The sequence below is a fragment of the Poecilia formosa genome, unplaced genomic scaffold (genome assembly GCF_000485575.1).
Source record: "Poecilia formosa unplaced genomic scaffold, Poecilia_formosa-5.1.2 Scaffold47, whole genome shotgun sequence".
In the NCBI taxonomy this organism is placed as follows: domain Eukaryota; kingdom Metazoa; phylum Chordata; class Actinopteri; order Cyprinodontiformes; family Poeciliidae; genus Poecilia; species Poecilia formosa.
In genome coordinates, this window is record NW_006799986.1 from 714717 (window position 1) to 728616 (window position 13900).

General features: G+C 40.2%; 1 protein-coding gene and 1 long non-coding RNA gene across 8 annotated transcripts in view; one reads left to right on the plus strand and one right to left on the minus strand.

Annotated features, from left to right (window-relative positions):
- Nucleotides 1–5832: 5832 nt before the first annotated feature.
- The window catches only part of gulp1a (GULP PTB domain containing engulfment adaptor 1a), a 57643-nt gene continuing 49575 nt past the window's right edge, over nucleotides 5833–13900 (minus strand). For 3 of the 7 annotated variants that reach the window (XM_007552258.2, XM_016671610.1, XM_016671609.1), the window contains 8 exons: nucleotides 11673–11771; nucleotides 11310–11447; nucleotides 11121–11237; nucleotides 9948–10034; nucleotides 8810–9046; nucleotides 7967–8105; nucleotides 7803–7897; nucleotides 5833–6524 (listed from right to left, as the gene is read on the minus strand). In XM_007552258.2, coding sequence (XP_007552320.1) covers nucleotides 6453–6524; nucleotides 7803–7897; nucleotides 7967–8105; nucleotides 8810–9046; nucleotides 9948–10034; nucleotides 11121–11237; nucleotides 11310–11447; nucleotides 11673–11771 — 984 coding nt within the window. In that variant the 3' untranslated portion in view covers nucleotides 5833–6452. Of the gene's footprint in view, nucleotides 6525–7644; nucleotides 7656–7802; nucleotides 7898–7966; nucleotides 8106–8809; nucleotides 9047–9947; nucleotides 10035–11120; nucleotides 11238–11309; nucleotides 11448–11672; nucleotides 11772–13900 lie in introns of all 7 variants that reach the window. The other 4 variants (XM_007552261.2, XM_016671611.1, XM_007552260.2 and 1 more) reach the window with 3 other exon arrangements.
- LOC103138144 (uncharacterized) overlaps nucleotides 9020–13900 on the plus strand; it is a 28375-nt gene continuing 23494 nt past the window's right edge. Inside the window, exon 1 of the long non-coding RNA XR_476230.1 lies at nucleotides 9020–9086. This is a non-coding gene — a long non-coding RNA (uncharacterized LOC103138144). The remainder of the gene's footprint in view (nucleotides 9087–13900) is intronic.

A 13900-nucleotide genomic window follows, 5' to 3' on the forward strand; every position in this document is an offset into this window, starting at 1 on the left:
TCCTCTCAGGGAAACCCAGAGACCTTCTGGACTCAAGGAAACCCAGAGACCTTCTGGACTCAAGGAAACCCAGAGACCTTCTGGACTCAAGGAAACCCAGAGACCTTCTCCTCTCAGGGAAACCCAGAGACCTTCTCTAAACTTCCTTATCATGAGCCTTTCTTTCCGTGGTGTTCCAGATGTCAATGTGTCTCAGTGGGGGGTCTCTCCTCCAGCCCAAACTGGAATGTTCTGGACTCGTTTATCACTCTGAGGTCTGTGAGTCAAAAAGAAAAAGCCACATCTTCCAACTGAGTCTTGTTCTGTTATCCCCCTCTGCCTCCCTTGAGTCCTGAAACAAAAGTTTGACTTGATTATCTTTCAGACGCCACAGAAACGTCTTAACGCGGCGTTATTTAAGGAAAGCCGACCTGAGGCTGGTAAATATCTGATAGGTGAGTAATAACGAGCCTTCAGAGCTATTTATTCAGCCATGTCAGGACGGGGCCTGCCTGCACTGATCCGCCGCTGCTTTATTCTCATCTACCAGCCATTGGTGATGAGTTTACTTTCCTCGCCAAATATCCGCTGTGAACTCCTTCCTCCTCTTGTACCGACTTGCAGGGAAACGGAGAGAAGCTCTGAGCTTAACATGAAAATAAACAACATAAATCCTTCAGGCAACAAAACCTTCAAAGCCCTTCTGTAAAATGAAACAAAAATAAAAAGGAATAAGGATTTCGAAAAATGATCCTGACTTAAAGTTTCTCTTATCTGAAGGAATTCTGCCTTACTGTCCCAAATGTTTCCTGCTGAGAACAACCAGTCCGTTAGCCAAACATTAAATGTGGTTTTGCAAAAATGAGTCAGCATCTTTGTTTCCATTGACCATAAAACTGCACAATAAATTCAATAAACTAAAATGCATCGATTTTGTAAAAAACATGTTTCCTAATAAAAAAATTTGTCACTATGATGAGATTTTTTTTTAACATTTCAAAATGGTAAAAAAAAAAAACAGCAACTGAAAAACTTTTTCTCATCACAAGAGTCACATGGTCAACGGCAGGATGTTACCACTGGCGGAAACGACAAAGATGAAAACAGCAGGAAGTGGTTGGAGACTGGCAGTATTTTCAAATGTTGAATGTGGGAAATTCCACATTTAGACAAAAATAGATGGCGTAAATTTACAACAAGAAAAGTTTTTCTGGAAAAAACAAGAACATTTCTGAGTTTGAAAAGTCAAAAAATTTGCTAGAAAAAATCTGAAATTTTAATGAAAAAACTCTGAAATTTCCAAATTTTTTAGACAACTAAATCTGCTGCAGTTCTCATGCCAGGCCACAAGATGGCACTGTGGTTTTCACAAATAGTCGAAATATGCATGAGCTTTAGCTTCCAAACAGGACAATACTTATTTCAGACTTTCTGTTAAAATTAAGTTAAATTAATTAGATTTCGGTCAAACAGAACCGATTTGTCCTGCAGTAAGTAAACACACCCTGTGTGTTAATCAGAAAGTAAACACACCCTGTGTGTTGATCAGAAAGTAAACACACCCTGTGTGTTGGTCAGTAAGTAAACACACCCTGTGGGTTGATCAGAAAGTAAACACACCCTGTGGGTTGATCTGGTCTCGCCTGCTGATCCTCTCGGCTTGTTAACTCGGTAATCAGAGACAGTTTGCTGCTCGTTAGCTAGCTGCCGTTTGTTCCTCCTCAAGCGCCTGAAATAGAAAACTTTTATTTTTTTGCTCAGCAGCTGGGTTATAGTCCAGTAACTTCAAAATAAAATGCTTCTCCTGGTGTTTCTGCAGCTTTAAACATGGGCTGGACCGCTCACCGCTGTATTTCCCCTCTTTCTTTGGACATAGCTCTTTGTTTTCCCTGCAGAGATCAGATTTCAGCTCATCTGCTGAACTCTGAGCCGTTTTGAAGGAAACCTCGACATGCAGGAGGCGTGACGGCGGAGAAAACAGAAACGTCGGCATCTGCTGGGGTTTTCACTGCGCAGGGAGCAGAAACGTTTGGAGAACATCTGCAGGGCTGCATCAGTTTAACCTCCATGAAGTGGAGCTGAGTCACAGTCTGGCGTGTTAATCAGCGAAGATCGGCTCGTCGCATTTCTTCCACATGAGCTGAACGGCTGGAGGGCGGAGAAAAAACAGGGTTAACATCAGAACATTTAGTTTTGTGTTAAAAAGAAGCTATTAGTTCTGCTTATTGCTACGGCCAGGCTAATATGCCCTTTCAAAATAAAAAACAACCAACTTTACTTATGATTAGAAAAATTTACACAAAGATTTATAGTTAAACGTTGCAATATTAAAAACAATAATTTAACCATTTGACAGTTTTTAAGATCTGCAGAGGAAGAAATAACACACCAGTTAAAAATGTTACATTTCAGATTACAGGAAATGCAGCACAAATGTTACAAATTATTGGCTCAGTTTATAATCTAGTTGAAAATCACAAACAACTTTCTCTAAAGTTACAGCATCATGTTAAAAAATCACCAGACTCTGACCGTCTGCATGTCTGAAAAACTAATGCATACAACATTTCATAAATATTTCATAAATATTTCAAGTACATTTAAAGAAAATAAAGTCACACAGACGTCATAATGTTGATGCTGCAATGCATCCTGGGTAGATGCCGTATGCTAGGTGCTACAGCGCTAGTTCTGTTCTACCTGAATTTTTACACAGTTAGTGATGCAGAAACCAGCGCTAGCTGCTAAGAGGTAAAGCTGACTATGGTTAGCATCAGACTCAAAACATTTAGTTAAATATAGAATAACAGTTTACTACAAAAACGTAAAAATACTTCATTGTCACTAAACATTCATTCATGAGCTTCCAATTAGTTCTGATATCAAGTTAGCTAAAGCTAATGGAGTTAGCTCTAGCTAATAACGTTAGCTCTAGTCAATGGAGTTAGCTCCTGCTATTGGTGTTAGCTCTGGCTAATGAAGTTAGCACTTGCTAATAGTGTTAGCTCTGTTAATGGTGTTAGCTCCTGCTATTGGTGTTAGCTCTAGCTAATGAAGTTAGCATTAGCTAACATAGTAAAAAGTAGATCACGTTAGCTTGTTCTAGCTAATCTCTCATATTTAACGACATACAAACTTTGAGGACATTTTCCTCAGTCTGGTTGTTTTTGTCAATGTCCACCATCTTGATTTCTTGTTCTGCCTCATCACAGGTGCGCAGGTGAAAAATGGTGACCTCTACAGGTAAAACATATAACATTCAACTTTTGAAGTAATTGAGATTTTATGTATCATAAACAACTTTTAGGTTAACAGGAAAATGACCAACATGTTTGTCACAAAAAGAGTTTTTATTTCCAAACCATCCAAATACTTGGACTAGACAAGATAACCTTCAGGTCAGCCGTGTGTCCAGTTTCTACTCAAAGTAGAGAGAGAGAGAGAGAGAGAGACAAACCATTTCTGACAGATTTTAGGTAATTATTTAATTTATTAATCTTATTCAAGCTGCAGGGATGTTTCATAAAAATATATTTCTTGGAACCAAACACCTGCATCAGCTTTAAACACAGCTGATAATTATCATAACGAGATGCAGCAGGAAAACAGAGAAGAGAAAGAGGAGCGAGCTGAGACTAGTTTATCAGGCAGAAACATCCGGCCTTTAATTAGGCCAACGGCAGCCATTAAATTCCTCAACACGCGGCGAAGCAGCAGGAGCCGTGCTGTGTCATCCATACTGGAAACCAGTTCAGATCTGATGGTTTTAGCTGCACTCACTGTTAACGTATGGAAACATCATCAGAGGCTCAGTATCCTTATTCTTTAAGTTATGCTGCCACCTAGAGGAGCTATCATGTCTGATATGCTTTGCATTAAAAAAAACGTTTTAATTTGGGTTTTTACACTACAAGGTGGAGGTTCTAGAGTGGTCTAGTCAAAGCCTCTTGATCCCACAGATAATCTGTAGCTGAATTTTTAAAAAGGTTTGATCAAACAATGTTGAACATTTCAGCAAGAAGAATGGAGGAAAGCTAATAAATACTGACTTTAAGAGATGAATACTTATGTAATGACATAGTGTCATATTTTTGTCAATATTTTTGCAGGAACTGAAATTAAAAGGTTATTTTTGTTCTTTTGTCAAAAAAGACCAAATTTGTTGGCTTTGACAGAGAAAGGGGTTGAATACTTTTTATGTACCCTGGAGCCGTTTTGTAATTAAATCCATTTTTTAGTTGTTGCATTTTAGGACATTTAGTAAAAGTGAAATCTGGCTCTGAAGAACATAAATTAAAACTTGAACATTTATAATAAACATTTGTCAAGAATATGTAAACAATTTTTTCAACACTTTCCACCACAAAGTTGAAACACTCTGAATATTTTATTTTAGTTGTTTTTTATTCATAAAAAAACACAACAACAATAAACAAAGAAAAGTCATGTTTTGTCTCTAATGTAGCCGTTTCGGACCCAGGGGCAAAAACAAACAAAAACCCCATCACCGGTTGTGACGTCAAGAGAAGGTCAGAAATGAAACGTCCGAGGCGCAGTAAAGGCATCATATGAGCAGATTTGTAACCGTGATTCTTTCACATGGTGTAAAAAATGAAAGTTTTGTTCATCAAAAATGTTTTAGATGAAAACGTTTTAACGTAACGAACCCAAATAAAGAGGTTCTACTCAGTTTTAATCCTCCGAATGGTCCAAACCTCCAGTCCAGGATCCGCCAGCAGCTCCGGCATCACTCTCCCTCCTCTGTCCGGTCAGCGGAACTCTCCCCCGGCTTCTCTCCATCATCAGTCCGCTCACCTGCGGTGGCCCCCGGCTGCTGTTCCGCCTTCTTCTCCCCGCTGTCCTCCTCACCTTCCGTCTGCTCGCTCTCGGAGCCGGAGTCGTCGTCCAGCGCCTTGGCGTCAAAAAGCCGGGGTCTCCCGGCTCGGAGCCGCAGTCCCTCCTCGTACCACTGGCGGTAGGCTTTGACCACCGCTGCCCGGGAACAGCCCACCGTCTTGGCCGTCTTGGAGACGCTCAAGCCCAGCTCCCTGGCCACTACCACCTGGCCCTTATCGAAGTCGCTCAGTTCATCATCCTCCATGTTTCTCCGGCCCACCAAAGTTCGAATCAGGGCGGGTAACTGGCGAAAATCAGGCTGACTGGACCAAGATGGCGGCCAACTCTCCCTCACAGTCGCTTTCAAACGACTTCTTCTTCTTCTGTAATTATGGTTTATTTTCTGCACCGCCACCTACTGGCGGATATTTGGGACTGCATGAAAATGGGAACAAAAAATTAAATTTATTCCATAAAAACTGGCTATATTAAATTAACTTTCAGGTGATATTAATAAATTAAGATGTGATTTAGATGGAAAAGTTATAAATTTTAAGTTAAATCTAAATATTTGACCTCTTTTAATTATAAACAAAGAAACCATAAGATTTTATTGTTATATTTGGAAAAGGAAATTCTATGGAGGCTACACCCTGTCAAAACTGGTATTAAAAATAGAAAGCAATAAGTGGCTTTAAAAAGTTTTTAATGTGGGAAATATTTCAGCTAAAATTTAAAAATAACTAATTTTATTGTGCGGTGTGAAATGAACCAATATTTATTATTTTCATCTATTAATTTAAATTTATAACTATTATTTATGTCTATTTTAATTCTAATCTTTTATATATATATTTTTTGTTTAAGTTTTTTAATTTACTGTTACATTTTTTAAATATACATTGATTTATTTTCTCCTCTCTTTGCATTTTGTCTGCATTTTCTTTGCCAATTCTGGCAGGAACAGTTCTCCATAAATATCTAAACCAAAGCAGTGATAGACAGAGACATAGAAAATGTTTTTTTTCCCCAGAAGGAGTTTCTTTAATAACTGCAAAGTAACCAAAAGTAAATAACAGGAATATTTCCGTATGGACTCGGAAAACGTAGGGGAAGAAAAATACAATGATTATAGAGTTCGGGGAGGGGGGGAATTAAAAGTGGAAAATGTAAAAAAAAAAAAGAAACAACCAACATGTGGAAGAGTCAGTGGGTTAAAAAGTTATAGCTGGAGTAATAATCTATATAAAAAGGAATAATGTGAGGTAAACCATTCAGTGAAGCTGAATGTTGGCGTTAATGGAACACTTAATGTTTGTCAGCTTTTGTTCTCCATAGAAACAGGAATGTGTCACCAACACAGAATTCACACAGATATGAAAACTCTGCCACAGAGTGTACCATTGGACATCTCAGACTATTTACAGCAAAGGTACGCAAAATGTCTCTTTCCAGAATCTTCTCAGTTCATACAAAAATAGCTCTTTACTTTAACAGATCCAAGTTTACGCTGAAATATCGAAAAACCAATCAAAATGCAAATGCATATAAACCCCAAGATGGCGGCTGTGACATCTCAACCATGGAGTGGATATTGGCACTTTTTCCATACAAACGAGTTAAAAGTTTTGTTGGCATCAGCAACGGCCGTCCAGCGGGTCCAGAGAGAAGACGGTGCCCTCCATGGTCAGTCCCATTTTGAACCCCTCCTGTGGGAAAACAGGCAGGAGGATGAACGCTGCGGATAGAGGAGCTAAACGAGCCGGATTCATCTGGAAGCTCAGAGTGACCAAAAATAACAAACAACAACCATCTGGAGTCAAACCGCTCCTACATGCAAAGTCATGCTTCACTCAACTGGGTCAGAAATGACAATGCATGCTCATTGGTTTGGTGCTTTATGGTAGAATGTTATGAGTAGTCAATATCTTACCTCCAGGAGTAAACAGAATGAGCTCAGCTTGAGAAATGCTAATGGAGTCAAGCTAACAGCAATTCTAAATCAACCTGACAGCTAATCTGAGTCAAGCTAACTCAGATTCAGGCTAAAAGTTAGCCAGAATAAAGATAAATGCTAACTTTATTCATACCAACAGGTAGCCACACTGAAGCTAACAACTAACCAGAGTCAAGCTAACATCTACTCCAATTCATGCTAGCAGCTAACCAAAGTCAAGCTAATAACTAGCCAGAGTCACCAGCCAGACCAGCCAATAGGTACTCAGAGTCAGTTAACCAAATATAACCAAATATGGTTATATGAATTAACCAAAATACAACTAACCATATTCACATCAACAGCTAACCAGTGTGATGATAAAAGCTAATCTGTATAAAATTTAAAGCTAATCAGAGTGAAGCCTGATAGGCTAGAAGTTAACTTTTAGCCTATCAGGCATAGGCTAAAAGTTAACCAAACTATAGGTAAAAGCTAACTTTATTCACTCCGATAGCAAGCCACAGTGAAGCTAACAGTACCTCAGGCCCAAGCTAAAAGTTAATCAGACTACACCTGAAAGCTAACTGTTTTCACGTCAACAGCTACCAACAGCGAAGCTAAAAAGATAACCAGAGTAAAGCTAATAGCTAAACAGAGTGGAGCTAATAGTCAACCAAAGTCAAGCTCACAGCTAATCAGAATCAGGATAACAACAAAGCAGAGTCAAGCTAAAAGCTAACAGTCAGGTCAACAGCAACTCAGAATCAAGCTAGCAGCCACTGAGAGCAAAGCCAACAAGAGCTTAGAGGATGAGGATGTTGGTAAATATGAAAACATGCAGCAGGAAACAGCTGCAGTCGCAACACAGACAGCAAAGCAAAGGTACAAACCATCTCTGCCGCTAAGAGAGGGAAGAAGACAAGAGACACATTCAGCTGTTAATAATTCAGAAGAGAGAGAAAGGAAACACATTCAGTAGTATGTAGTAACGTCGCCCCATGCTGGCGACACCAACACTGGTTATTAGGTTTGAACTCCCAGGCCTCACCTGCATCTCATCGAGCTTCGACTGGATATCTGGAGGGAAGTCAGCCGCGCCGCAGGTGAACGGGTCAAACGGCTCCGCTCCGAACAAATCTTTACCTGCAGACAGAACCACAGTCAACCCGCTTCCCTCGCTTCCACCAAACCCGAGCGGTTCTGTTGACTCACTCATGTCGGGCGGCAGGGAGGTCGGCGGCGGCGGAGGACAGCCATTACTGGCCCTGCTGGGAACCAGCGGCGTCACTGTGGAGAAGGGAACCATGTCGAAAACATCCGTGGACTGTAGTTTCACCGAGACACTCCCCGCCTGCACCAGAACACAAACCGTTACTGAACCGGCCGACCCGAGACACACAACACCACACAGGGAGGAAAGGCTACGGGAGCAGATTAGGGCCAAAAAAAATAAAATAAAATTCTGACTGTTATCTCAGAATTTGAATTTTTTTCCTCACAATTCTGACATTTTTATTTACAAAGTTCTGAAAAAACAAAACAAGCTGTAAAAGAGATTTTTTTCTCTGTCTCTCACATTTTGGAATTCTGACTTTTTCTCAAAATTCCAACTTTTCTTTTTACAATTCTTACTTTTAACTCTAAATTTTGACTTTTTATAGAATCCAAATTTTTCTCAGAATTGTGACATTTTCCTTTATTACAATTTTAACTTTTTTATCAAAGTTTTGATTTTTTCAAAATTCTGACTTTTTTCCTCAGAATCAGAGTTGTTAAATTGTTTATGCATCATCCAGCAAATCCATTCTTAAAACTCAAATCTACCAAATAAATTTGGTAAATTTGTGTGGATAAATTACAGGTTTACCAATCCTAAAACAAGGAAAATAGTTACACAATTATTTTTCATTTGCTAACAACATAATTGACATACACCTACAAATTTTTGGTTATTTTGACACAGAATTAGAATTCAAAGTTTAAAGTCAAAATGTTTTTTTTTTCAGTGGCCCTAATTGTCTTCCGTAGAAGAGAGCAGAAAAGACGTTAGTTTACACGAGGCCGCGGGATGCTGCAGGCCTCGCTGGCTTTAGGAGGAAGAGGAGGAGGAAGAGGAGCGTGTTTAGCAGGCGGAGGGGTTAGTATCCCCGCGGAGACGCTGGAGTCCGGAGAGCTCATGGGCGTTAGCGTGACGGAGGAAATCTCCAGACAGGACAGCGACGACACGCTGTGAAACCAGAAGAGAGAGGACGGCCTGTGCAGCAGGAAGGACTCGCCCACCGCGTCCGGCGGCTGGGGAGAGACAGCGCACCGCCACCACAGAAGAAGAAGGGTTAGTCAGAGAGCAGCGTTACGCTAACCGCCATGCTAACCGCTATGCTAACCACACCGCTAACCGCACTGCTAGGCGGATTGAGAAATCGCTTCGTCTGCACTCTAACAAACTAACACATGAAAAATAAAACTTTCAGGTACCTTAATGAGTTTTACAGAAACAATGTTTAATCGACTGAATCTTTTCCTATTCCAACTCTTCAAAATGGGAAAAACAAGAGAAAACGCCTTTAAGAAAATAAGAACATCTGGATCACCTAGAGCAGGGGGGATTTTAAACCAAATGCTAATTTCACTGTCTTGACTAAATAATGCAATTATTTCTTTTAAGCTGTTTGTAATTACATTTTTGATAAATTAAGCTAAAAAGGTAAGCTGAATGTTAAGCTAAGTAGCCACAGGAAGAGCTATGCTAAGCTAAACTGGATGCTAATTTGTCTGATGAGAAAACAAAATTCTTAAATTTTTCTTAAATGAGGCCAAAAAATGAGCAAATCAAGGTTTTTATTTCTTTGAGGTAAATTTTAGATCTATAATGTTTTTACACAAAGACACAAAATAAATCTTATTTTATTTGTTTGATTAGAATATTAAACAGTGGTGACCTATTGTTTTATCGTAGTTATTGATCAGTTTAATTTGATGATTTTGATGAAGACAGAAGACAAAGTCCTGTTGTGCAAACTACCACCAGCAGAGGGCGCCCCTACCTGGACAGCAATGACCTCTAAACCAGGACGGTTCTGACTGTTGGTTGTTTCAGGATTTATTTTAGGTTTTGTAAACATCTTTCTTGTGGTTCTGATTAATTTCCTGATTTCAAACCAACTGGAGTTGAACTGGGACGTTTTGTTCTTACTGGTGGCACATGAGCGATCATCAGCTGCTCCTCCAGCTCCTGCAGTTGTTTCTTCAGCTCAGCGTTTTCCGTTTCCAGTTCCTGAATCTGTGAGAACAAAACAGTTTTAATCTTCTGTTAGAGGTTTTTACATCATGTTTCAGAGAACCTCTGTGTTATGCTAAACTAAACATGAGATTTAAGCTGCTTTCAGATTAAAGGCATCAAAATTTTTAATGCAGAAAAAAACATCAATCACTATGGCAACGCCCTGCAAAAACACAAAGTCTTACCAATAATTTTGGTCTAATTTCTAGTGAAAGTTTCTTAGTTCAGTTGAAATAAGACAAAACTAACTGCTAAAGTTTTCAGCAAGATTTAAGTTTGTTTTGAGTAAATTTTAAGTTTTTTTTTTTTTTTTTTTTTTTGAGTAAATTTTAAGTTTTTTTTTTTTTTTAGCGTTTCCAAAACCGTCACAAACTTCTCTCAGTGTAAAGGCGCCTGGTTGCCATGGTTACCGCATCCCTCTCTGCTGCTGTACATGGGAGGTTTCTGCATCGTAACCATCAGTTTCAGCCAAACTGTGGCGAACAGAACCTGATCAAACCTCATCATCTTTAGATCCGATGGAACCTCGTCTGAAGCTTTCATGCATCGGCTCCATCCAGAACAAGTTCTGGGAGGTTTGGGCGGTTCTGCCCAGCCCAGAAGGTGGACCAGGTTTTATCGGGGCAGCTGAGTTTGTTGGGGATTCGCTGCGGCTGCTTGGTTTACCTGAGCGGTACTGAACAGGTCGGCTCTGTTCAGGACGGCGTTTAGGCGTCCAACGACAAAACATGACAAACTATAACGTGTCACGATTCTCTACGTTTCTCTGACCCCAATCGATGTGACTGATGTTTATTCCCATGAGGTGTTTCTCTGAGGAACGGAGCTCAAACCGAGGACCAGCAGGTCAGAGGTCAGTTCATCCAGGTGTTCAGCTCCTCATGCAGTCAGACCCTCTTCAGCAAACAAACCAGAGGCTTCGCCGAGTTCCCAGCAGAAATCTAATCTCAGCTTGTGGCATTAATATTCATCAGTTCACTCGCTCTGCGCTGATGAATCGAGCAGGTTGACGGATTTAAAACAATCGATAGACACAAGCTCAGCATTAATTAATAAAACCATCAATGCAGCGCCTCAACGCCGTACTCTCTTCTGCAGCCCGCCGATCTGCTTCCTCGTCTCCACGTCTTTCCCTCCAGACTCCAGAAACTTCTTGTAGGCCAAGTCGAAGGCCTGGCCGATGGTGAGGGTGATCTCCTCCGCCTGAAAGACACGATTCACCTGAAACGTCTCACAGCCTCCAGGGTTTGGGAACAAAAAGCTAAAAACACGTACACATTTTTCACTGTCGAACACGTAGCAGAGGTGCTTGTTGGACTCAGAGTCTTTGCAGATGAAGGTGAATATCCGTTTGTCCGTCTTGTCGTCGGCGCAGAACGATATCCGGTGCAGCTGACAGTTGTGCTGCACATCCTGCGACACAAATCCTCCGTTATTCACAGACTGGATCAACTGGATCTGTTCTGGAGGGAAACCACTTTCACATCGTAATGAAATCTGAATATGGAGCAGATCTACATCGAAACGTGGAAAACCTTTGGTTGCCATGGTTACCCTCTGCCGTTTCATATGGGATGTTTCTGCCCCTCCACCATCAGTTTCAGTCAAACTGCGGAGAATCGACCCGTCCGGACTCACCTTGGTTTTGGGGTCCAGGATCTTGACGCCGTAGATGGAGATCTGAAGCTCCACTTTGGGAATCTTCTGGCCCTCCGACTTCTTGATGTGCCTCTGAAACTGTCAGACACAAAAAGAAAAACCACATTTTCTAGTTGTTTGGTCATGACCTTTAACCTTTGATCTGCTTCACACCTCAACGCTGGGCTGAATCTGCTGGAAATATTGTATTTAGCTTCCATGTGTAGCATTAGCGTCGGCTAAATAATGTGTTATTTAGCCGACGCTAAATAACACATTATTTAGTGTCGGCTAAATAATGCTAACATCAGTTAGCAATTTAGCATTAGCTAACTGATGTTTTTGGTTAGTGCTATAAGATCAGTGCAGCTAACTCAGTGATGCCCAACGTTGCAAAAAAAAACTTAAAAAACAGGATGGTAGATGTATGGAAAGCCAAACAGACCAAAGTTGTCATATTTTGTACAGGGATAAAGATTTTATTTTTTAAATATAATTATAAAATGTGTTTTTATTGTGTTTGCAGCTGACTGATAGTAACTCACTGCATGAATCTTGAAGTTTTCATACAAATTAATGGTAAATCTGACATTAATTAATTTAACTTTCCTTTGGGATTGATAAAGTATTTTTAATGTAATTAGCGATATCCTAATTTACTAATATGTCTTGCCATAAACTAATTTCAGTGTGTTGAAGATGATTTTATGGTAAAATGGCCTGCCATAGCCCTGATGACCCTCCCCAGGTTGTTGGGCAGCAGCAGTTGCTGTGTGTTTTGTCACAACCTTTCAGAATAAAATATGTTTATTAATTTAACCTGAACTTTCTGTTTGGGTGTTTTACTTTGAAAGTATTCAGGCTTTTCAGAGCATGTTTTCTAGACGTGAACTCAGAGGAGGGGTAGCTGCTGTATCTGGGATGGTAACCATGGCGACCTGGTCTCCACCGTGAGACGTGTTGCAACAATGGAGTCCTGGCGTTGGGAGAACAGGCCTCCCCATCGGCGGCCTCTCAGGATTTGGCAGGAGGCGTTGGTAAGAGGCTGGGCGGACATCTTCCCAGGCTGGGCCTGGACTGGGATGTATGCTGGGAGGAGGCCAGGTCAAAGGTCATCCACTGGGGAGTTCAGGGAAACTGGGCACTTAAATCCTGAACAACAACTGCAGTAGACCTTCTGAGAGTTTATGACCAGTTTGCTACCAGTTTTACCAGTAAAATTAGTTTCTGCATCTGTTTTCATTACAAATGAGAGCAAACCTTTGGCAGCATTCAGATAACGTCCACACAATTTAAACGATTTCTGTGTCTCTACTAAATAAACAATTATAATGAATAAGTTTTAATTAGAATTATAAAAACAAAACAAAAAAAAACAGACCTCATATTAGTGTTTTTGTTTGTTTTTCAGTTGGTGTTTCCATTAAGCAAATTTATTTTCAAAATGTCAAATTATGCAGTTTTATGGTCAATGGAAGCAGTTTAAGATGTGTTGGGAAAACTTGTAGGAGGGAAAATTCACGTTTATCACATTTTTATAGTTTCAAAACAATAAAAAAGTTATTGCTGAGTTTTGGCAATAATTTAATGTGTTTTGGTAAATGAGTCATTTCAAAAAACAAAAACTCAAAAATTGTCAAGTCACACTGCACTGGAATTGGCCCGTTACCTAGCAACCCCGGCCAGGCCCAGCCCCGTTACCTAGCAAGCCCGGCCCTTTACCTAGAAACCCCAGCCAAGCCCGGCCCTGTTACCTAGCAACCCCAGCCAAGCCCGGCCCTTTACCTAGCAACCCCGGCCAGGCCCAGCCCCGTTACCTAGCAACCCAAGCAGAGTTCCAGAGCGTTTGGTCAGCTGGTTTTGGTTATTTAATGGCTGCTGCACTGCAGAAACACAAAACCTTAGCAAGTATTTTGATCCAGTTTCTAGTGAAAATATCTTAGTACCCGTAAAATAAAACAAAACTGACTTAAAAGTAACTTTTCAGCAACATATAGGAGCTTGATTCAAGTCAGTAATTCCTTAATATTTATGAATAAAGTTCTGGTTATACTGGCAGATTATTTCACTTATCAAGAAAGTTTTCACCAACATTAAGAAATTGACTAAAAACAAGCTTTTCTCGCTGAAAAGTTACTCATTAGTTAGTTTTTGTATTTTTTTGAGTGTACTGAGACATTAACAGTAGAAATTAGGCCAAAAATACTTGGTAAGATTTTGTGTTTTTG